Source organism: Salvelinus sp. IW2-2015, linkage group LG25 (genome assembly GCF_002910315.2).
Source record: "Salvelinus sp. IW2-2015 linkage group LG25, ASM291031v2, whole genome shotgun sequence".
Classification (NCBI taxonomy): domain Eukaryota; kingdom Metazoa; phylum Chordata; class Actinopteri; order Salmoniformes; family Salmonidae; genus Salvelinus; species Salvelinus sp. IW2-2015.
This window is the reverse complement of record NC_036865.1, coordinates 17119609-17144751: the sequence shown is the minus strand read 5'-3', so window position 1 is coordinate 17144751 and position 25143 is coordinate 17119609. Positions and strand designations below refer to the sequence as shown.

The following is a 25143-nucleotide window of genomic DNA, read 5'->3' as shown; positions in this document are numbered from 1 at the left end:
GGTTGCATAATGCCACAATTCTCTCTGTTATAAGGGCCCCTAACCTAACGTAGCAGGCGTAGAAAGACGCCTGTGGGGAGTCCCAACTTCTGTTTTTCAGGGGAAACAGAAGTTAGGTTGAAACTACTGTATCCCTGAAAACCAGAACGCTGCTGAGGGTCGGACCCATACAGCATGAAGATGGTCAGACTAGATTTTGTTTAGCTGCCTGTCTCCTGTTTCACATGTAATCCTGGGCTGTGCAAGCTGAACTCGGGGTAGACTTAACAGAGAAATGGTATGGTACGTTTGGTATGGTATGTATTAATTTGTGGGTCCAGTTAGGTTAAATGGTTAAGGTTAGGGTTAGGGGAAGGGTTGGCTAACATGCTAAGTAGTTGCAATGTAGCTACAAAGTAGTAAGTCGTTTTTAAAAAGCAGTTTTCAAAGTTTCTAATTATTTAAAATCTAAAGTTGTCCGTGATGTGAGCCGAATACGCAACCTTTGGGTTGCTAGAAATTTGTGATATACACCCAACCATCCACCCGGACCAACCAGACCAACCACCCACCTTTCATAAGTAACCTTCTGTCTTATGTAGCTATCAAGGACCTCCACGACAAAGGGCTCTTTCACAGATGCTCCCTGTCTCCTGAGTTCCATTAGCTGGGCATTTCAGTGTTCCGGATGGGAGGCTCCACAAGCCCCAAAGCTGACATGAAGTCAGTGACGACTGACACTCTCTCTCTCAGCTCTACACATCTCTGACACAGATAAATGACAAGTCAAGGTGATTTTCTCTTTTTTTTTCTCTTTGCACCAATGTTCCAACCCAACACATTTTAAACTCTGAAATAGAATAAGTATTAAATTAAACGAAAATTGAATTTCGATAGACAGCTTTACTATAATTGAGAGAACAATGACAACATACTTACAGGAACATTAAATCATTCAGTGATAGAAAGCCAAAACATAGACATTTGCTGTAAGGCAGAGAATCATTCCATCTTACCATAACTGATAAACCTAATCATGCCATTGCACTTACAACAACCAACGTCTTAAAGGCCTACATTTGTCTTCCAACAATTTTCCTACTGAGAATGTCATATCTTTTTAAAAACGTGGCTATGACTAACCTTGCAGCAGTGTAGATTGGTCTCTAGCTGACTGAATATAAAACATTTCTTATAGAAAAATACAATTTTGCTTTGTTTGAAAATGTCAGTTATGTCAATTTAGGTGGATGTTTACAAGGTATGAGGACTGGAGAGAGTAGGCAGTTTATGTAATATTTACAGAACCTTATCAATGGCAGGTTTCCACAAAACCTCATGGCCCTAGCCTTCAGACTGTCACTTATAATGTAGCTCGATACACAACAGTATGATTCAACCCTATCAATTCCATTACCATTATAAAGTTAATAAATGTTGGTCAGTATGGAGAGTACAACAGAATCATTCCAGTTCATTCGTCTCTCAGGTGTGCACAGTGTCAGTGATCCTGTCAGGAGCTTGGATAGTCTTTTAAATGCTATGGAATTCATGTACATACGAATAAGCTCTGACGAAGGCCAAGAAGGCCAAGAGAACATGTAAGCTTGAATAAAAGAGTGATACGAACAAGAGCAGTGTGAATGTTTTCTTGGAAGTACTCTCATTATTCCATATAAAATCAAGGTATACTGTCGGTATGGCAACGATGACTGACATTGCATATTAAGTGAGTGTAAGGTCATGAATCCTAGGAGGATGGTGAGTGTAGTATGTGAGTTGAAGGTTTAGTAGGGAACATCTCGAGTTTGTCCATATTCATCTCTGCAGGATCTTGTCCAGAAGTTTCTGCAAAACAACAAACAAATCATTTAGAAATCAAAGACTGGCAAATACACAAATCCTTGGCTAGACTTTATTTCAATCTTCTGAAATCAGCAGTTTTTCAAATGGGAAAGATTCCTCCTTTTAAATTGACTTTCACTTCCATCAACTGTCTGTCTCCTGAGGTGTCCCAGTGGGGGAATAAGTCCCAGTGGGGGAATAACGATGACTTGCTATCTGGCTAAACAGCCTACAATGCTATAACTCTCCTCTTATACTGAAGCAATCTCACTTTAGCCATATAAAGCTGCCTTTCTACAATATGTCCTAAGCTTTGCAAACATACTCTTCTGGAAGTCAAATGAAATTCTCCTAATTAATTGAAAATTGCTCATTGTTTTCCATGAGGATTTTCCATTGCAATTTCAATAAACTTTCTGAATTGACAACTGAATTGATCAACATTTTTGCTCCTAGACCAGCATACTGCTGATCTGAAATGTGGCATCAACATTGCAGACAAGTGGGCAAAACATTGCTAAAATTAAAGCTCTCTTGTGTGACATGGCTGTAGTGGAGTGGGTCGAGAGCTTCAAGTTCTTTAGTGTCCACATCACTAAGGACCTATCATAGTCCAAACACACCAACACAGTCGTGAAGAGGGCATGACAATGCCTCTTCCCCCTCAGCAGGCTGAAAAGATTTAGCATGGGCCCTCAGATCCTCAAAAAGTTCTAAAGCTGCACCATTGAGAGCATCTTGAATGCTGCATCACCACTTGGTATGGCAACTGCTTGGCATCCGGGCGTAAGGCGCTAAAGAGGGTAGTGGGTACGGCGCAGTACATCACTGGGGCCGAGCTCCCTGCCATCCAGGACCTATATCCCAGGCGGTGTCAGAGGAAGGCCCTAAAAATTGTCAAAGACTCCAGCCAACCAAGTCATAGACTGTTCTTTCTGCTACCGCACGGCAAGCGGTACCGGAGCGCCAAGTCTGGGACCACAAGCCTCCTGAACAGCTTCTACCCCCAAGCCATGAACAGTTAATCAAATGGCTACCTATTTGCATTGACTGCCCTTTTCTTTTGCACTGACTCTCTTGCACTGGCTCTATGCACATTCACTGGACTCTACTCATACACTCACAGATAGTACACTTGATACCACAACACACACACACACACACACACACACACACACACACCACACACCACACACACACACAACACACACACACACACAACACACACACACACACACACACACACACACACACACACACACACAACACACACACACAGCACATCCTGCTACTCTGATTATTCATCTATCATTACTGCCTAGTCACTTTTATCCCAACCTACATATACATATTACCTCACCTCAACTATCTTGTACCCCTGCATATTCGGTACTGGTACTTATTGTATATAGCCTCGTTATTGTTATTTTATTGTGTTACTATTGCCTTTTTTATTTAGCCATTTTTTTCTTACTTTTTAACTCTGTATTGTTGGGAAAGGGCTCGTAAGTAAGCATTTCGCGATAAAGTCTACACCTGTTGTATTCGGTGCATGTGACAAATACAATTTGATTTGATTTTGATTTGATTTAATAGAAATGAGAGGAGGAAGGATCAGGTGCCATAACAGAGAGAGTAACCAGCCATAAGGAAATGCTGTACACAAAGTATATGGCTGCGTCCCTCGTAAAACACACCTAATAGATTGATTCTCTTTCCACAAATGTGTATACAGATGTATAGGATCTGAATTTGATCAACCCATTGCAGGAAATGTACAACTTGTAGTGTTTGAGGTTTAAAAAGGCTTCTGATGTTTGTAATTTCCACTTTAAAATGTCAGACTTGATTTTCCCTTATGAAAAAGGTATCAACCTCGACAAAATTGTAATTTTTTATCATCCACATTTCCTGTTGCTGCAGGATTATTTTCTGTATGCGTAACAAACACTCATGCACAGACATACAGATACCACCATGTACACCACTTGGCACTCCTGAGTGAAGAGCTCGAACTTTGCACCCCTTGGCATTTTATCGAGTGGGATTTGTAAGAGGTCTGACTCTTTACTGGGTGCTACCATGCATTTAATTCAGATTGAGTGACACTGAATGAGACAACCCAGTCACCTTCAAACCACCTTAGGTATCTAACTAAAGGAAACCCCAGACATATAAGGGGATCTTAATTATCTCAGAGTAAATTGGAAATGTCTCCTCATTCTACTTGTTACACTGTACACCTGACTGATATCAAGGCCATCAATGTCCGTCCTGGTTTTGGTGTAATGGGAATTTGAATGAAGGGTACGGGTGAACCAGAATATGTTTGACAGTTTATATGAGTTTATGACAACTTGCCCTCCAATCATCAAGGGCACATTGGCTTGTTAAAAGAGCCCCTACACACTAGATCTGTGCTAATCCAAGGACCCAATGTGTCCTTGATTGTCCATAGAGCTGCCATTCAGGAACTTTTAAAATCACAAATTACATGTCTTCTCAACAATACCTGGATTCAAACTCATTTCACTGAAGCAACAGTGAAACATGAATAGATGAATACATAACACCAGTGCACAGATATTGATTGTGAAGACATTTCGATGACAAATTACAGTAGGAAGGAAATTCTATTAAGAAGTCAAACAGCGGCCTCTGCTGGGCATAGATTGTGAAAGGAGCATGCTGAAATGCATTTTTCTTGGAGAATTATACTGTTTTTCAAATGGCACCTCATCCAGATATCCAGTGAAAGATTATTATTTTAAATAGGACTTCTTACTGTATTGTTGCATACCTTGTTCTTATCGTATGACCTTCTTAACCTTCAGTGTGTTAAATTAAGCACATTGAATGCCTCACTAGGAATTATTACTAGTTTTGGGGAGAATCAAGTCTGAAATTTCAAAGTGGAAATTACAAACTTCAGAGGCCTTTTTAAACCTCAAACACTACAAGTTTTACAAGCACATTTAATGCCTCCCTATGCACTCATAACGCAGTCTTCAACACTGTAGTTAGCAATGCAGTTGTTCTGTATTTTAATTTTCAGACATGGCTACGGTGTATACAACTATGTGGTGAATATTTTATCACAAAGTCCCAGCACCAACTAAACATACCTTTTTAAAAAGCTCTGCCCGCAATCTGTTGGTCTGCGATACCACTCTCCTTTTCTCCTCCTCCTTCTTCTTAGTGACCTCAGGGAGCTTGTTGTAAATCCTAAGTTAAAAGGGATGGTTAGACATGGTAGGTTAAGCTTGTGAAGGGGAATATTCTAGAATTAGCAGGCCAGGGGCGACTCAGCTATTCCCAGAAAATCGTCACCATAGAAAGGAAGCTTTATCTGCACAAACCCACAAAGGCCAAACCTGGATCCACTGATAAAACCAAAATCACACTGGCTCCTTTTTCACTCACATAAATAGTCAATTTGTTCCCAGATCGACCCAGTCAGATTAAAAACATGACAATGGGAACCTATCCTCTGATCAGGTGTGCCTTCTCAGATAAGACAGGGAGTAAAGAAAATCATGATAACGGGATACAGACGGTAGTTCATATCTCCAATCAAGACAGACGTTCGGCTGTCTGACATCCACAGTGTGTTTTGCGTGCGTGCATGCGAGTGTGTGTGAAACAGAGGTAGGCAAGAGACTGACACGTCACAGTACAGCTCTGTCTGTAAACCTACCGTCTGGAGCGTAGCTGCATCTCCTTCCCTGATATGGCCCTCTCTCTGGGTTTGAAAAGGTTATCTGGGAAACACACAAGCATCTGTCAGGAAAACACACACACACTTTCCACTTTCCTTACTAGGCTTCATTACTCCTGTCCTTCTGAGAGCCGAGGGGCGGACTCTCGTCAGCTCATCACTGAGACCAACAGTCAGCACTGCATAATTAAGATGTGAGTATGAGGGTCTATATTTAGCTTGCATTATTACCTTCATAGAAGGCTAAGCAGGAGTGGGAGCGAGCGGCCAGAGTTAAGGTGACGCTATGGACTATTACATCACTGTCATAGTACTAGGGTTTAGTACTAGAGAGACTGGTCTATACTGTATTGTAAAGTACTGTCATACTGGGAAAGGAAATGTCTAACATTCTGTAGTATGTGGCATTATTTCCTTTATAAAAGTGTGTATCATTAGTGCTGTAGCAACTTTCAAAAAAACATGATAGCGACTAAAGATGGTAAATCCATGTAATTCACCAATAATAACCATTTTAGTTGTGGAGTTGGACGTAAACAAGACTGCGCTTCAACGGAGCTGCAGTACTTAATAACGACCAGCAGAGAGCAAAGCTGTTCCCCTGGACTAGGATTGAGAAATCACTAAACAGTGTGTTCCTACTTGTACTGTATGTCAGACATATTCCATCACCGTACCACTGAGCGGGTGGGGCTTGGTGCAGTTCCTCCTATGCCTACTTTTCTCCTCCCAGAGACCCTGCACCTGGTCTAGGTCTGCACACTGCAGGGCCTTCCTCCGCCTGGCCCTCTGCTCCAGACTCCTCATTCTGCCCTGGGAGCGACTGATGAAGTCTGGCCGAAACATCTCCAGGGCCTCCTGGGGAGGAGAGAGGGAGCAGGGAGGGAGGAAAGTATAAGCTGCTTGTTTAGTTACTGCTAGCCAGCACTGACCCACTCATCTTGGTAAAACAAAAAAGCCTAGATTCTATTCTGTTATTCTGAAAAGATGCCTCTGCCCTTGATGACTCCCCTTGCAGATTGTAATGGATAGATGTGAGGTGATATGGTAATCAACACCAAATAGTCCTCTGTAATAATGGATATAGGAAAAGGGTCTTACATGTAAAACTCTTTGCAAACCCTTCTTCCTTTGCAATCCCCTCATAAAGGTGTTTCACATTGGAGTTTTATTCTTCAGCCACACTTTTAGAAAAAAGGGTTCCAAAAGAGTTCTCCGGCTGTCCCCATAGGATAACTTTTTGGGGTTCCATGTAGAACCCTCTGTAGACATGGAACCAAAAGGGTTCAACCTGCAACCAAAAATGGTTATGTCACGGTCGTTGAATGAAGTGGACCAAAGCGCAGCGTGGTGATCGTACATATTCCTTTTATCAAGAAATGACGCCGACAAAAACAATAAACAATACAAAACAAAACAACCGTGAAGCTTAAGGGCTATGTGCCACAAACAAAGTTAACCTCCCACAAAGACAGGTGGGAAAAAGGGCTACCTAAGTATGCTTCTCAATCAACGACAACGATAGACAGCTGTCCCTGATTGAGAACCCTACCCGGCCAAAACATAGAAATAAAAATAATAGAACTAAAGAACATAGAATACCCACCCCAAAACACACCCTGACCAAACCAAATAGAGACATAAAAAGGATCTAAGGTCAGGGCGTGACAGTACCCCCCCCAAAGGTGCGGACTCCGGCCGCAAAACCTGAACCTATAGGGGAGGGTCTGGGTGGGCATCTATGGCGGCTCAGGTGCAGGACGCAGACCCCGCTCCACCACTGGCTCACCCCACTTTGGTGGAACCTCTGGTGCGGGGACCCTCGTCGCCGACCCCGGACTGGGGACCCTCGTTGCGGGCCCCGGACTGGGCACCCTCGTTGCGGGCCCGGGACTGGGCACCCTTGTTGCGAGCCCGGGACTGGGCACCCTCATTGCGGGCCCCGGACTGGGCACCCTCGTTGCGGGCCCCGGACTGGAAACCGTCGCTGGGGGCTCCGGACTGGGGACCCTCGTTGCGGGCCCCGGACTGGGGACCGTCGCTGGGAGCTCCGGACTGGGGACCCTCGTTGCGGGCCCTGGACTGGGGACCGTCGCTGCGGGCCCCGGACTGGAGACCGTCGCCGGGGGCTCCGGACTGGGGACCCTCGTTGCGGGCCCCGGACTGGGGGTACGGACTCCGGCCGCAAAACCTGAACCTATAGGGGAGGGTCTGGGTGGGCATCTATCCGCGGTGGCGGCTCAGGTGCGGGACGCAGACCGTGCTCCACCACTGGCTCACCCCACTTTGGTGGCACCTCTGGTGCGGGGACCCTCGTCGCCGACCCCGGACTGGGCACCCTCGTTGCGGGCACCGGACCGGGTTCTTTAGTTCTATTATTTTTATTTCTATGTTTTGGCCGGGTAGGGTTCTCAATCAGGGACAGCTGTCTATCGTTGTCGTTGATTGAGAACCATACTTAGGTAGCCCTTTTTCCCACCTGTCTTTGTGGGAGGTTAACTTTGTTTGTGGCACATAGCCCTTAAGCTTCACGGTTGTTTTGTTTTGTTTTGTATTGTTTATTGTTTTTGTCGGCGTCATTTCTTGGATCATCGCTGGAGGCTCCGGACGTGAGAACGTCACAGAGGCTCTGGACTGGCACCTCTGCGGGTCCGGACTGCACCCTCGTTGCGGGCCCCGGACTGGGCATCCTCGTTGCGGGCCCCGGACTGGAACCGTTGCTGGAGGCTCCGGACTGGGACCCTCTTGCGGGCCCCGGACTGGGACCGTCGCGGGGGCTCCGGACTGGGACCGTCGCTGGGGCTCCGGACTGGGACCTCGCTGGAGGCTCCGGACTGGACCCTCGTTGCGGGCCCCGGACTGGGAGCATCCTAGGCTCCACTGGAGAAGTCTGGAGGCTCCGGACTGGAGAACGTCGCTGGAGGCTTCGGACTGGAGAACGTCGTGGAGTTCCGGACTGGGAGAACCTCCTGGACTCCGACTGTAACGTGCTGGGGCTCCGGACTGTTGACCGTCGCTGGAGGCTCCGACTGGGGACCATCGCTGGGGCTCCGGACTGGAGACCGCCGCTGGGCTCCGGACTGGAAGACGCCGCTGGAGGCTCCGGACTGAGGCCGTCGTTGGAGGCTTCGTGCCATGACTCCTCACCTGGAGGCTTCGTCAATGGATCATCACTGGAGGCTTCGTGCCATGGTCATCACTGACAGTCTGCCATGAATCATCACTGGCTTCTTGCCATGGATCACACTGATGCTCGTCCATGGTCATCACTGGAGAGCTTTTGCCATGGATCATCACTGGAGGCTTTGCCATGGATCATCACTGAGGCTTGCTGCCATGATCATCACTGGAGGTTCTTGCCATGATCATCACTGGACTTCTTCCAGATCATCACTGATTTCTGCCATGGAATACATCACTGGAGTTCTTCGTCGCATGGGTCATCGCTGGAGTTGAGGAGACTTAGGCAGTCTGGTACGTTTGAGCCTGCCACAGGGCTGACCACGCGTCTGGGAGACATTACGTCGGCCGTTTTCTGGCGCAGCATCACAGGACTCACCAGGCTGGGGAAACATTAGAAGCTGGTTCTGCAGCAGGCACAGACTCCGCGCGCGGAGACATACAGGGGCTTTTGTTCCTTGACAAGACCGGGATCCACTGGCCGTGAGGCGCACTGGAGGTTCTCGAGCGTTAGAGGCATGCACAATCCCTTCTGGCTGGATTGTATTCTTCGCCTGCACATGCGGGCCGCACAGGACGCACTGGGCTGTGCAGACGCACCGGAGACATCTGGCGTAGAGCGCGCGCAGGATTATACTGGGCCGAGGAGGCTCACTGGAGGTCTGGAAGATCAGGGTTGCACAACCCGTCCTGGGGCTGGATGCTCAACCTAGCCCGCAGATGCGGGAGTGGATGTAGCGCACTGGGCTGTGAACGCGCACTGGAGACACCGTGCGCTCCACCGATAACATCGGTGCCTGACCAGGTACAACGCTCCCACGTAAGCAGAGGTTGGCTCAGGTCACCAACCTGACTCCATTCTCCTCCGTGTGCCACCCCCCCCCCCCCCCCCAATTGTTTTGCGAGGGGGGCTGCCTCTCGAGCTTCCTCGCTAACCGTTACGTCTCGCCGACTCCACTCTCGGGTATCCCTCTTCGCACTGCTCAATTGAATCGCAGGCAGGCTCTGGCACCCTCCCTGGGTCGACCGACCACCTCTCTACCTCCTCCCAGGTTGTTTCATACTCCTGGCCACGCTGCTTGGTCCATTGGTGGTGGGAAGTTCTGTCACGGCCGTTGAATGTAGTGGACCATAGCGCAGCGTGGTGAGCGTACATATTCCTTTTATTAAGAAATGACGGCGACAAAAACAATAAACAATACAAAAAGTATGGTTCTCAATCAGAGACAACGATAGACAGCTGTCCCTGATTGAGAACCCTACCCGGCCAAAACATAGAAATACAAATAATAGAACTAAGGAACATAGAATACCCACCCCAAATCACACCCGGACCAAACCAAATAGAGACATAAAAAGGATCTAAGGTCAGGGCGTGACAGGTTATTAAAAGGGTTCTCATATGGCGACATCCGAAGAACCCTTTAAGGTTCCAGATAGCACATTTGTTTTCTAAGAGTGCAGGGGAAATAAAAGCATTTTAACTTTGACTGGCACCAGTTTAGATAGAATGGTAAAGGTCTCGCTAATGAATGTGAAGGAGCTATTCTTCAATAAAGTAGAATAAACATTCCTTTTGAAAGAAAGTCCTTCACTCACAGATTACTCTTTACTAGTCGTTTGCAGTGCTAGCAACACAACCAAAGTCGTCTCTCTATAGATGCCGATATCTTTTCAAATTTCAGATAAAGAATTTTCACACAGTGACCATACAGCATCATATAATATTACAGTATATAATATAATGAAACATTCAGGAAAATGATTTCAGAAGATAGAGTGATATTGATCCACACATACTTTGAGACTGAAGGCTCTGGGTTTGATATCCTGAGGATCAACTGTCAGTTGTGATTGGCAGGTGTCTGCTTGGTGTGTACAGAAATACTCAGCAACATGCAGATCTTCTCTGGAGTGTCCTTGTCTTTCATCACTCTCCTTACGTAGTGACTGTCTTCCCCATGTTCTAGTATCTACTTTGATTGGCAGAGACAGAAAACAGAACATATGCTGTACAAGTAACTGCCAAAATTAAGGAAGCACTTGAGTAAATGAGGGATACAAAGTATATTAAAAGCAGGTGTTTCCACAAAGTTGTGGTTCCTGAGTTAATTAAAGACATGCTCCGGTACTTTGGCAACTAGTAAGTATTTTTTTCAACCTTTGGGCTGGATTTGTCAGAATTACTGTCTTACCTCAATTAGCCATGAAATCCCTATTTTGAAAATGACTTTTCTGGAAACTGTGCGGCACCATTTTCCCTAGATTTACCCCCACGTGAGCCAATTCGCGTTTCAGCCAATGAGCTTCAGCCCCTCACCATTTGAGTGACAGCTAGCAAAATGCACACACAGCAGAGCGAGAGAGAGAGAGCAATAACGTGGTGCACATATCTGCACATTTGTGATGTATTACAACATTTTCGGGGATCATTTTGGTTAGTGAGCGCTACTTTCAGAAATACTGGCTAAAAAGTCTACAAAAGTAGCAGAGAATATCTTTTGGCAATTAAAACATCCCATCATGCTCAGGGTTATGTATAGAAATGCCTAGTTGCCCATTATTTTGGCTACTATGGCTACGGGTTGTAGGTAGCACAGCGGCTGAGGAATTGGACCTGTATCCGAAAAGTCGCCTGTTCGAATCCCAGGTAGGGCGCTGGATAAACAGGGGGAAATTGATCTGGTAACTGGAGGGCTGCTGTGTTCATATCCTAACAACAATCCCCTACCGTTGAGCCCTTGAGCAAGGCTCTTAACTCCACAACATTTTCTCCAGTAGCGCAGTGTGTGTGTGTTTGTGTGTGTGTGTGTGCGACATGAGTTGCATTCAAGGAAACAGTGTGTGAAATTAAGAGTGCAGAAGACACATTTCTGTTGTTCTCTGTAACTACGGACAATCAAATTGTATTGTAGATGAAGAAATCTCAGTGACTTTGGAAGAGTGGTATAGCGGTCTCAAAGGAGCATAGGGGGCTTTAACAGTGTGTGTTTCAGTCACCAGATCTCAACCCAATTGAACACTTATGGGAGATTCTGGAGCGGCACCTGAGACAGCATTTTCCACCACCGTCAACAAAACAAAATTTCCCGTCGAAGAATGGAGTTTCATCCCTCCAACAGAGTTCCAGACACTTGTAGAATCTATGGCAAGGTGCATTGAACCTGTTCTGGCTCGTGGAGGCCCAACGCCCTATTAAGACACTTTATTTAGGTGTTTCCTTTCTTTTGGTAGTTAGCTGTATATTCCAGTGCATATGCAGTTAACTCTTCATCAAACATTGTCGATTACATTTTATTCAGATTTTTATTTTTGTGATTGAGCAACAAAGAGGTTTTCAGATAACCTAGATCTTACTTAAGATGTGCATTCAGAATAATTTGCAGAGAAGCCATTTGGCCCTTTTTAAAACGTGGCTTTGTATTTTTACATCACACCTAACATAGGTAAAATGAACATGAGGGCTGAGTGAGAGTTGAGTTATTTGTGATCTGGAGTATATGACCAGGGCCCAGTTTTTCAAAAATGATTTATCTGGATTACTCCTATCAGATAGGATGACATTTATAGAAATAGAATGAATGCATTTAATCCTTTCCGATAGCCAAAATCCGATAGATAACTTTTGAAAAACTGGGCCCTGGAGAAGAGGGAAAATTGTTGAGCCCTCTAACTGACCCCTACTCTCCACGACTCAGTGAGTAAAGCAGAGAAAAAGACACGTTCATACTGCATGAATAATGTAAACCATGATGACAGTGCATCTATCCTGCACTCTCTAACCCCGCTCCTCCACCTCCTTTAAAAACAGACCCATTTAATATCAGACACAATCATTTATCATAGGAAGAACACACCATCAAATGCTCTGGCGCCAACAAACAAGAAATCTATGTACCAAGTCAGACTATTTCAACGCTGTCATTGGTATAGCAAGCAATGCAGCAAACGGAGCCAGAGTATGGCGAGTTTATAACACCGGTAAATTACTCCGGCTTCAATACATTTGGTCCGTACTTGCGAAAATAAGCAACCAACAGGTTCTCCAGCACAAAATGTGTATCGGCACGTTTGCCCTATGCTAACCTCAACAGGTGGCACTGATTATATCCTGGCACAAAAATCAGCCTAGATCTTAGACTTCCACCAACCAATGGCATTTCTTAAAATAGGTCAACCCTGGCCACTAGAGGGATATTTTAAACCTACAAATTCAAGGACTACTTTTGTTTCATTGGTCTGTAACAAAATGTTGAGTGCCAATATTGCATCGATGCATCCTTGACTAGGGTACTAGCTACTACTAACATTAGACAACATTTTCATGTTTTTTCATATATGAAAAAAATCCCACGTTTTTGTTTATCTGTGCTTTTATGGAAAAAAGATAAGAGGTCCGTTTATCGTATAACGTAAAAATACCGAAACCTTATGGATTAGTCAAATAGCAATCATGAAGGCTATCCCTATCATCCTGCCCTGCCTTTCTAAAGTCTTTGAAAGCCAAGTGAACAAACAGATCATCGACCATCTCGAATCCCATCGTACCTTCTCCACTATGCAATCCAGTCTCCGAGCTGGTCACGGGTCCACCTCAGCCACGCTCAAGGTCCTAAACGATATCATAACTACCATCAATAAAAAACAGTACTGTGCAGCCGTCTTCATCGACCTGGCCAAGGCTTTCGACTCTGTCAATCACCGTATTCTTATCGGCAGACTCAACAGCCTATCTGAGGAGTAGTTAGTGAACCAGACGAGGCAGTCATTAGAGAAACCAAGGCTGTTGAGTCTGCCGATAAGAGTTCAGTGTGTAAAATTGGATGGCCTGTTGTCCGGACCTATGGCAGTCTCTATGGGGGTGCCACAGGGTTCAATTCTCGGGCCGACTCTTTTCTCTGTATATATCAATGATGTCACTCTTGCCGCAGGTGACTCTTTGATCTACCTCTACGCAGACGACACCATTCTGTATACATCTGTCCCTTCTTTGGACACTGTGTTAACAAACCTCCAAACAAGCTTCAATGCCATACAACACTCGTTCCGTGGCCTCCAACTGCTCTTAAACGCAAGTAAAACTAAATGCATGCTCTTCAACCGATCGCTGCCCGCACCCGCCCCCCCCGCCTAGCATTACTACTCTGGACGGTTCTGACTTAGAATATGACGACAACTATAAATATCTAGGTGTCTGGCTAGACTGTAAACTCTCCTTCCAGACTCACATTAAGCATCTCCAATCCAAAGTTGAATCTAGAATCGGCTTTCTACTTCGCAACAGACTCCTTCACTCATGCTGCCAAACATACCCTCGTAAAACTGACTATTCTGCCGATCCTTGACTTCGGCGATGTCATTTTCAAAATAGCCTCCAACACTCTACTCAGCAAATTGGATGCAGTCTATCACAGTGCCATTTTTGTCACCAAAGCCCCATATACTACCCACCATTGCGACCTGTATGCTCTCGTTGGCTGGTCCTCGCTACATATTCGTGGCCAAATCCACTGGCTCCAGGTCATCTATAAGTCTTTGCTAGGTAAAGCTCCGCCTTATCTCAGCTCACTGGTCACCATAGCAACACCCACCCGTAGCACGTGCTCCAGCAGGTATATTTCAGTGGTCATCCCCACAGCCAACACCTCTTTGGCTGCCTTTCCTTCCAGTTCTCTGCTGCAAATGACTGGAACGAATTGCAAAAATCACTGAAGTTGGAGACTCACTGTATATATCCCTCACTAACTTCAAGCAACAGCTGTCAGAGCAGGTTACCGATCGCTGCAGCTGTACACAGCCCATCTGTAAATAGTCCATCCAACCAACTACCTACCTCATCCCCATATTTGTTTTTGTTTTTTTCTGCTCTTTTGCACACCAGTATTTATACTTGTACATCCTCATATGCACATCTATCACTCCAGTGTTAATTGCTAAATTGTAATTACTTCGCCACTATTGGCCTATTTGTTGCCTTACCTCCTTACTTCATTTGCACACACTGTATACAGATTTTCTATTGTGTTATTGACTGTACATTTGTTTATCCCATGTGTAACTCTGTGTTGTTGTTTTTGTCGCACTGCTTTGCTTTATCTTGGCCAGGTCGCAGTTGTAAATGAGAACTTGTTCTCAACTGGCCTACCTGGTTAAATAAAGGTGAAATAAAAAAAATAAAAAAATAAAAATCATCACTTCGAGTTGGAACACTCTGCTGAAGTGGTTGATTCTAAATGAATAGTGCACTTTAACTGTGGGTTTGAGCCCCCTTGCATCAATCTTTTTTGTTGAGGAAAAAACTGTTAAGTTCCGGTCCTTGATGCACGATCCAAAACGCATGTGACTAAATGGATGATTATATTAAATCATGGCCTATAAAACGTTGTAGCCTATATAAAGCCTTATGTCCACCAGATGCATCAAACTCTTTGCGTTCCAGTGGAAGTCATGTCAGGATATAATGTTTTAATTGACTGTGTTTTGTATCTTAATGTGTATTTAATGTGTATATTATGTTTATCTACACTTGCACTGTAACCAGAATCCATCACTCTGTGACCTGGGCCAGTAGATGAGTCCACTAGGAGGCCAGCCAGAGCAGGTATGTGTGGTCTATATGCTTGCAGTACTGCCGCAATGAGCCAAGCTTTACCTCCCTGGTGTGAGTGTAACTGCTGCGTACTGATCAAATGATAGACGCTGCTCTTCTCTGCTCATACATGATGTATACTCTGCAGTGCCAATGAGACTTCCATAACACGTACCCTTGGACATACTGTAGATTGTAAGCATTCTAGGTTCTTATGGCTACCCTACAATGCCCCTCAAGGCACAGAGTAGTCCCTTTGAAAAAGAGGTAGTCACTTGTACAAACAAACCTCTCCAATACATTCACAAAGGACAAAATAGGGGCACAATACCACACAGACGCTGTGAACTCTGCAATGCCACTCAAAATAGATACCCTACAATGCCCCTCAGGAAAAACGCAGTACCTTCGAAACAAGAGCTAGAACCTTGGCAAATTACATCTAATTACAAACAAACCTCTCCAATAAATCCACAATGGACAAAACTAAGGATACAATGCCACTCAGGTGCTGTGAACTCCACAATGCCATTTTTCAGTACAATACCAGAGAGGGTATACAGAGACCCTGGGTATTGTGCAGTGCTTCTCAAAGCTGACTCCTGGCCTAATTTTATTTCAGACAGTGCTTAGCAGCACCAAGCAGACAGGACATTCTCGTCTGTCCTCTGAGCCATAAGCTAGCCTCCACAACCAGCCTGGGGAGTGAGATCGTTTAAAACAATATACTCATTCTTTTCATGGGGCGCTTCACCCGGTGTCACACCCGTGAAAGCCTAACACCGCCACGCTTACTGGGTTGAGAGGGTAGATAATGTATGCAAAGGATGTGTTGGAAGTAAGAGAGGGATGAAATGAAAATAGAAGCATGAGTTTTTCCTTCACATAAGCACAGTGTTCCATTATGTGAGAATGTAGCACTTGTGGATTTTTCACCAATGTGCATTTCTATACACACTGCGTCTGTAAGGAAGATATCCTATTAACAATGTATGAGGTATAAATCAAAAGGTAAGAGGCAGAGTTAAAAATGAGACTTTACACCCTCTAAGACCTCCTCGCTATGGCATTGCGTACGCTGTTAAGACTTGGAAATGTGATTTTATCCACACAGCTATGGAAATGGGGAGCCGTTGAAAGGAATGCTGCTGGATTTGCATGGGTACTTTAGAGTTTTGCCCTGACATGGGGAGATGAAATTCATACCTGGGCTGATATTAAAAGCAGGGTGTCTGTGTGTGGAATTTCTCAGCCGACGACAGCACAGCTCATCTGCAATTCCATTGTGCTGACTGGCCCTGGAGTATGAGTCGCCTGTTCCTCTGGCTGATGAGAATAACCCTGAGGTAAGATTGTGTGCAGTTAAATCAGATGTCCTATTCTTAATACCATCAGTATCTGCTATTTTGGGGACCTCGTAGCCCCCGTTGGTTGATGAAGAGCCTATGCTGTAACCCACATCAGTCTCTAAGTTGTCCCATCTATGGGTGCAGCTTAGTGCCCCCATAGATCTCCGGAGGTCCTGAAGTGTTTTGGGGTAATCCATAGAAGTTCCAATGTGGGACGAGCCCCCAACATACAGAGACAGGGTGGACCTGTGCACAACTGGTTTTGTGACCTCTGGCTGTCCTATGGAGATAGACAGTGACTTGTCCAGATACAGAACTGTGTTCGCAGACCTCCAATGTACCTCAAGCTGGACGCAGGAGCGGAAAGAGGGCTGGAGTGAGAAAGGCCTGAAGGAGCTTCCATTGTCCTTGAGACTGTCCTCACCTGTGTAACTGTGCCTGTGTTCAGGCCAGGCAGTCCTCATCCCTGGCCCTCTCATCTGGACCTTGGCACATGCAGAGTAGCTCTGTCTGTACTCTGTCACCTTTACTATGGTGGCCTTATGTCTGGTCACCACCTCAGAGTGCTTTGGAATGGCTGAGGATAGGACATGACTCATGACTGGGTTGAGGGATGTGGATGACCTGATAGGCAGGATCGGTTGGTGGGGATAATGTGATCGGTTGGCCCCTGACTGGGAGACCCTGCAGGATGTGATGGTGATGGAGGAGAAGCCCGTCTTTGGTCGGCCGCCCAGGACATTAGGGACACTGGCCATCCTCAGCAGGGTTGGACTCCCTCTGTGGGGTACATGTCCACCTCTCTGGGAGTCCCCAGAGTGTGTCGGCCTCATAAGGGAGGGTGATGTGGAAGCCCTCTCCCCCTGTCCTCTCCACATGCTCCATGAGGGGGTAATATCCTTGGTGGAAGCCTAGGGAGAGGGAACCCAAAGGAAAATATCAGAGCTGTGTTGAAATAGTCAGTCTAAAAATACAGCGCATCTTTCAGGTATATGAAATAGACTGAGGGAAATAAATCCAATACTTTTCCCCGTGATATATTCTAGGGATTACTTATTATCGGCTACCTGCTCTCATTTTGAGATCTCCTTTTGTTACCATGGTGATGTGTAACCTGATGCCCAACAGTCAGCGACAAATTAACCATGACATTTAACATTGACATTCCAGGATTGCCTGGCTATCCAGCTTAAGACAGGCCAATTAAGACAAGTAAAGTGTACATGAGAAGGTAAAACAATTGTCACACTTTCACTTCATATCAGACATGTGTCATATTAGTGGTTAGTTCACGTCCATTCTCTGACAATAGTTGATTTGCAGGATGTCAGTTAACATAAGGGCTGTTGTTTGCAGTGAAAACATCCCATGGCTTGTCCAAGCACAATAACATGTCCACAAGTTCCTGCATAAAATTGCACTCATGTTGACTCAAAGTCTGAGGACTGCATGTCTTACAAACATAATCGAATAGATTTGAATGGCAAAGTTCTTCTCCGGACTAAAACCCACTGCTGAGCTAGTGAATAGCCTCCTTGTCTAGATGGCATAAATCTAATTAGAAAAGCAAGGAATACATTGCCATAATGGATGTTATGACATGTATTAATTCAGCATCATAAATTGTACTAAAACATGATGATGATGATGATATTACCATGTTCAAACATATACTTTTTAAAACTGATACACATAACCATGTACTTATTAGCTATAAGTTGCAGTAATTTGTACAGAAGAAATAACTTTGTAAAGATAACAATAATAAGACAAGCACAGTAATATGATAACAAATATATCACAGCTAGAATAGTAAAAGGGTTTTATCTTTTACCTCATTGATATTAGATGTTGGTAGGCTGGGGAACCTCCCACTTCGAAAACCCATGGACTTGGACCAATTGTCGTCTAATTTTCCGTCTGAAATATGTACATGGCGGTAAACAAAACAAAAAATATATAGCCTACTGCTTGTTCCAGACATTGGAAAAATCTAAAACAAAACACAACAGGCAAGTCCACAAAGCACTCAGCCTACACGTTTCCTCACTGAAACAGGTCTCAGAGAAGAAGCGTACTATTATTTTCTCTGTCCACTTTGCAATGAATGACAGATGTCGAGAGTCCTGGCGAAGAGGAGACTGACAGACAGACAGACATACGATAGGCCCACAGCTGTCTCGTCTGTGCGCTTTGTCGTGCCTAAGAGCGGCCCTTAGCCATGGTATATTGGTCATATACCACACCCCCTTGGGACTTATTTATCTCCCATTATTAGAGCCTATCGTGCCCATGATATACTACACAACATACACATGGTGAATACATTCATAAAAAATGCCATCGTTTACGTCGTTACCTAGCAACGTACCACTACTTACACAGATAGAACAATGAGACAGATATTTCACCGGATGTATAAATGTGAAGCATCCGCTTGGCGTTTCCACTCACTACCAAATATGGTGGTGAAAGGAAGCCCAGTGGCCCGCAGTGGTAGAAGATGGAACGAGACTAATTATGGCCGAGATTCTGCCAATCTTCTCATCGATGAAACATTTGATCTCAATACAGTTTTCTGTTTCCAAAACTAAAATCTTGTTACGAACAGAGTGGACTAAGTTTTGTAGACTTTACCCTTTGCCAAAGTTTTTTTAAATGGTGTTGTTTAGAAGGAGTGGAAGGGCGAATTTGGTTATTGCACACACGCACTCACGGAGTAGGCGTTCCCTAATGCAAATATGCAAGTACATGCTAGAACGCACAAATATGTTCTTGCCAGCTCATGATTGGCTCTGCCCACCTCCTTGCTTGTTCTGCCCACTAGAATTAATTTGCTCCCATTGGAAACGACAGGCTGTGGTCTATCTTGGGCTAGTTATATATATATTTTTAAGATTCACTGCCCAGCCATGCAATTTATAAACTTGATCTCCACTGTAAAAAATATCTAGACATTATCATCAACATTTGCAATTCGATCTCCAATGTGTCCCATACTAATCAACATGAGCCAGACAGGCAGCTTTTCTCAGCCAGTCTAAATCACGAATCAGCATGATTTTTATGGATACATAGTGCCTATAAAGAAAAAAAACAGTTAAAGAGAAACTAAATGCAGCTAGTTTCCTGTCTTTTCAGCTTCAACCATTTTTGTTTGCCATAGCAACCTGCAAAGTTCCGAAAATGTCAACCTGCGCTTGGGTAGTTTTGCTTTACCTGGCAGTGGAATAGAACTAACGACCAGAGAACGCCCAAAATTGCACTTGACAACCAGTGTTAGTGAATGTAGCATCACATTTTGTTGAAAAATGAATGGTTTGGGATAGAATCTTGCTTTTTAATGCTGGTAACCAATTGTATGAAATACTGTACTCGAGTCCAAGGCAATAATACACTCGAGGCTTCGCCTCGTGGCTATGACCACATCGCAGCCATGATAAAACTGTCATAACACATGGCCTAATTATTCCTCATCACCTCACCTGGCGCTCACATTTGCCAAGACGTGTTTACTCTAAAACACAAGAGGATGAAGTAAGTCAACTGCAGCTTATGGATTTATGGTCTACCTCAATGTGCAACGGAATTTGTTTATTGCCCCCAAGTTATAACTCATCACGTTGTCACCTTTTCTTTATTTCCTGCTCAGTCCATTACATCATTCAATCATGAAATATATTAGATGGATCTATCAATATATTGTCTATATGTTCATTGGAGGCATGCAGTGAGCAAGACTTTAACATTTAAATGAGAGTTGTATGTAATACATTTCGGCAATCATGGAACACTTTAACCCCATTTACCCTATAATGTCATAGTGAGAGCAGGCAAATTGAAGTAATTGTATAGGCTATGTTATGCTGTTTTGAGAATAAGATACTGTAAAGTAATTATGTTTACATCACGTGTTCCAATTCAGAGGAAAATCAATTGGGACAGGATTATGAAAGTAAGCAGTAACATGGAAATTGAATATTATGCATGCATAGTTTTTCCCTTGATTTTGCTTTTATTTATCTTGCATATAGCATGCAGGGTAGGGGAATTGGAGTACCAGCAGGGGTACTTCTCATGGCTTTGCTGCCGTGCATCTCCAGATTGACACGATAACATGAGGCAGTGAAACATAGCCCTGAGTATAAACAAGACAAGTGTGTGTGTGTCTTTGTTTATTTGTTTGTATGCGTGTGTGTGTGTGTGTGTGTGTTTCTTTGCTCCTGGGGGGTGTTTATGATTACAAATGTGTCTGTTCTCTCCCGCCTCTCTCTCTCTCTCTCTTGGGCAAGGGTCCATCTTTACTTTCTAGAACACAGAGAGAGAGAGAGGGTCTATGAAGAATTGGCTTTGTGACTGTGTTGATTGTGGTGTGTGAAAGCAGTGATTGAGTCATCCTCTCTGTGCCTGACAGTGAAGGGAACAGAGTGTGAGGCCATGGGGGCTCACAGCTGGTTAGGGAGCAGACAGACTGTGTAGTACCCAGGGTATATACAAATAAACACATCAGCAGTCAGCACTGAGAGCAGAGAAGACATTGTATGTCTCTCTGGACCTGAATCACAGCCATGGGAGAAATAGTTCACAGCTCATGAAGATGTGACCCACTGGCATCAGTTGATAGATTTTTGTTGTGGAGTCATCTTGTGCTTTGGTCTGCTGTGCTTTTTTCTTCCCTTCTTTTTACTCATTCCTCTCCTCCTCTTTCCTATCCCCTATCATAACCTATTTTATCTCCACTCTGACTTATTGTAGCTCAACCTAATGTTAGAAATCAAAGATAGTTAGCAGTCCATGTAATTATTACTAGAGGAGGAATGGCATTCAGTACATACCTTTGAGTATCACACCGCTGTCATAACTCTTCCGTCTGATGGAGTCGATGCGAAGTTCAATTTGTCTCTGAAAAATAGTGTTATTTTTCAAATTTGCTGCAATTTTTTTTAGCAAACTAATATTTTGGTTTAAATATAGTATTTTAGTGAAAGGTATCATACACTGCAGAGATGGATCTATATAAAAACAAAACAGGGCTTTGTAATACATCAATTAAGGGGACAAACTCAAGCATGCGGTAATTGCCTTGACTAGGATGGTAGGAATGTGGTCACATGAGCGATGATCCATAAGAATTCTAGCAGTGATTCACAGAGGGAGAACATTCCAGTGGCTAAAGATTTCTTTGTCAACATCCAATTTTAATCGCACACCAGGAGGCAAGAACAGATTCTGAGAAATTTACAGAGATTAGAAACTCCACTTAACTCACTAGCCGTGGAGAGAAGCCCTTTCCTGACGCTGACCAACTTTGTTTTCAACCAGGGGAAAGTAAAAGTTCTTACACGAAACAATACATCTAAAACTACTACTGTACTGCGATTTGTTTTGCATGATTTAATATATAGTTGGTTAAGGCAGGTAGCCTAGTGCTTAGAGCATTGGGCCAGTAACTGAAAGGTTGCTGGATTGAATCCCCGAGCTGTCAAGGTAAAAATCTGTCGTTCTGCCCCTGAACATGGCAGTTAACCCACTGTTCCCCGGTAGGCCGTCATCGTAAATAAGAATTTGTTTCTAACTGACTTGCCTAGTTAAATAAAGGTTAAATAAATAAAATAAAAAATAAACATTTGAATCAGTTGTATCTTACCTGGTAGAGAAGGCCGGTTAGCTCATATAGTACTCCTCTTTTTGGTAAAGGCAGCCACCCGTTTCTAACAGAGGACAGAGTACAGACTCTGACCCATTCTCTCCCAGGTGTGCACCTGATCCTGACTGTCTCCAGATGACCCAGGGTACCCGATGGAAAGAGCTGATCAGAGCTTACTGTAGACTGGGGTCTGGAGCCAGGGTCATCTGACCAGTCAAAGCTATGTGAGTAGCCCTCAGGTGGGGTCAAGTCTGTCTCCTCAGAGTTGAAGGTGACACTTCCTGTTCTGTCAAAATAAAGTTCCACCTCGTTTTGGATGGAACTCCCAGAGGGGTGAGTATGGAACCACTCCAGCGGCAGCCACAACTCCTCTCCAGCTCCACCACCTTCACCACACAGCTCAGACCTGGGGACGTGGGCTAACACATCCACTAGAGATCCCTGGAGTTTCAGGCACTTGCTCTGGCCTAATCTCCTCCTGTCCAGTTTTCTAGTGGGGCAGCCAGCCGACACTCCCTTCCCCTGAGCCCCCAGCTCAGGTAGCAGAACAGGTGACCAGCTCTCAGGTTTCAGAGCTTGCATAATAGGGACCCACAGCACAAGTTATTAATGAGGGAGACAGAGGCTCAAACAGCTCCTGTGGTTACCGTAGTGACGCAGCAAAAAGTCTCCTGACTTGCAATGCTTACTCAAACAGAGAGTTTAGAAAAAGCGACACATTCCCAAAAGATTCTGTGAGGAAAAACACATCTCCCGGGAACTAGCAGACCTAGATATGAACAGAGGAATAGACAAAAAGAAATGAAAGCGAAGCAAAACTATAAATATAGACGTCTAGAAAAGCACCAGTGTACATAGTGGTGCATTTTTACTTGATAATTTCTCTCCTTAAACTTTGCTGAAGTAGAGTGGTATAAATGTAAAAGTTCTCTGCGTTTACACTTCGTCTGTGATAAAAACACAACATTTTTGTGATTACGTGTGACTTATTTTTAAATCCCCAAAATGTTACTTACCTCACTTTTTTCAATACGTGAACCAGCAGTCACAATCAATGGAACATTGGTAGAGGTAAAGGTCCTCAAGGTAATTCCAACACTGAAGAGGCTGCTGTTGATCAATGACTGTTATCCTCAGGCATTGATCTGATGTAAACTCTTGTTGCCTGGAGCAGGGGCTGACTCACCCATAAATTCTTAGGTCTCTTACCGATTTAACTCCACAGAACGGACTACATTGCATCACCTCTTTCAAGTGCAGAGGGTTGTGATGCTTTGACTTTACCAAGAAACGGCTCCAAAATGTTGATTAACACATGCACTTAATATGACAGGAAGTTGTTGGTTTGGTTCCAGATTGACGAGAGGTTAAAGTTGTCCATTCTACTATGCTGTAATTGGTATCAAGCTAAGTAACGCCCCACCCCCCTTATATCCAAACCTGCCAGACCCTGTAAATCGTTCTGTGGGTATTGGCTAAGTCTACCAAGAATGTTTCATGGTTGGTTTACTGATTAGCTTCGTTGAAAGTTTCATGGCTCTTTGACCACATGTTAATGAACTCAACACGAATGTTTTAGTCAGGCCCCCAGCTCTATACTGATCTCAGCTCCTTTCCCTAAATTGCTGTTGACCCCTCCTCACAGATCTGTGTATAGCTCTCTGGTGGGCTATGTGAGATTTCGACAATGTTCCTTACACCTATCTAGCTCTTTTAGGATCTTTAGCAGTAATAGGACAGAGGGATTAGGCTGCTATTGAGCCCATGCTTCATCTCAGGATTAGTGGATATGCATTACCGTGTAATGCCCAAGGAATTATAGCTCCAATCCACCACGAGAAGGCCAAAGGTAAAAACTTGGAATGTAACCTCTTGAACCCCCACATCACCATTATTTCAATCAATACTTCAATATGCAATCGACAAAACCTACTGTAACATCAGTAAAACATACAACAACTATATTTGCAATGTAATCTACAGTCCTCTGGTAGTCAAGTTAAAGACTTTGAATGAAGCAAACATCCTTTTCTTAATTTATTAGTAGACTCTATACATGCGGAAGGAATGATTTGTTCTTGCACCGAACGCTGCATACCAGCTACACAAAATACATTCATAACAGGACACATTGTGTAATGGATAGCCATAAGTCTATGCAACTTTTCTGACCAAGGCCATAAACATCAGAGGTAGAGAGCGCAAATAATTTACTAAAACATACCTGTTATAATTTTCCTCTCCTCTGAGAGAGCAAATGCATTAGGTTAGCACCCTCCAGTGGCTAAAGTTCTGTGCCACCAGAAAGGACATGGAGAGAGATTGGTCAATTGGTCAATATCATTAGCTAGCTTTCCATTGGCGACAGATTTTCATGTGAATATTCTAAAATCTCCATAAACAAAATATGATGGACTTGTTGTGGATAAATATCAGTGCGTGATGACATAGTGCAAACAAATGTACTTTTTCGCTTAAGTTTTCATGTACCGAATAAAAATCGAAAGTTTAATGCGTTTCCATGGCATTTTCAGCTCTAATGATAGTTTTGTTACAATCCCTGTTGCTTAAAATAGCAAATGTTCCTACTTTGGTCTTGGCACGTGTTCTCTAGCAAGCAGTTCGCAGATACAGTGAGGGTAGGCTGTGTGAGTAGGCTAGTCTAAATGATGAGAATATTATGGTTAAGAGCAAGAATATTTATTTTTTGTCAAACGGCAGTCTAGCATTGATCATCATGTCACCAGAATTAGACCCTCGATATTTATTGGATAGGAGCATCAAGATCCACCCTGTGAAGTTCATCATAACTTATTTCATCTGTAGCCTAATAAAC

The 25143-nt window shown here is 44.1% G+C and overlaps 1 protein-coding gene across 2 annotated transcripts; it reads right to left on the bottom strand.

The window, feature by feature from the left end:
- Positions 1 to 862: 862 nt before the first annotated feature.
- On the bottom strand, positions 863 to 23729 carry lg25h10orf90 (linkage group 25 C10orf90 homolog). 2 transcript variants are annotated; one of them, XM_023969815.2, is made up of 10 exons: positions 23324 to 23728; positions 22308 to 23076; positions 21496 to 21562; positions 18495 to 18580; positions 16518 to 17571; positions 10523 to 10698; positions 6220 to 6400; positions 5522 to 5585; positions 4950 to 5049; positions 863 to 1827 (listed from the first exon to the last, which is right to left on the bottom strand). In XM_023969815.2, the coding sequence occupies exons 2-10, from the start codon at positions 22887 to 22889 to the stop codon at positions 1798 to 1800; spliced, it is 2340 nt and encodes a 779-aa protein (XP_023825583.1). In that variant the 5' UTR covers positions 22890 to 23076; positions 23324 to 23728; the 3' UTR covers positions 863 to 1797. The 2 variants fall into 2 exon arrangements, with proteins under 2 accessions (XP_023825583.1, XP_023825584.1); XM_023969816.1 differs by lacking the exons at positions 863 to 1827; positions 4950 to 5049; positions 10523 to 10698 and having other exon boundaries at positions 23324 to 23729.
- Between the last annotated feature and the right edge of the window lie 1414 nt (positions 23730 to 25143).

Bases quoted from the DNA above. Each gene is read 5' to 3' on its own strand.
- lg25h10orf90 (XM_023969815.2), bottom strand. From the start codon at position 22,889: ATGCAAGCTCTGAAACCTGAGAGCTGGTCACCTGTTCTGCTACCTGAG. The intron at 18,581-21,495 runs GTATGTACTGAA...TACATATTTCAG, and splicing joins CAGCGGTGTGATACTCAAAG to ACGGAAAATTAGACGACAAT. The intron at 6,401-10,522 runs GTATGTGTGGAT...TCTCCTCCCCAG, and splicing joins CCAGAGCCTTCAGTCTCAAA to GAGGCCCTGGAGATGTTTCG.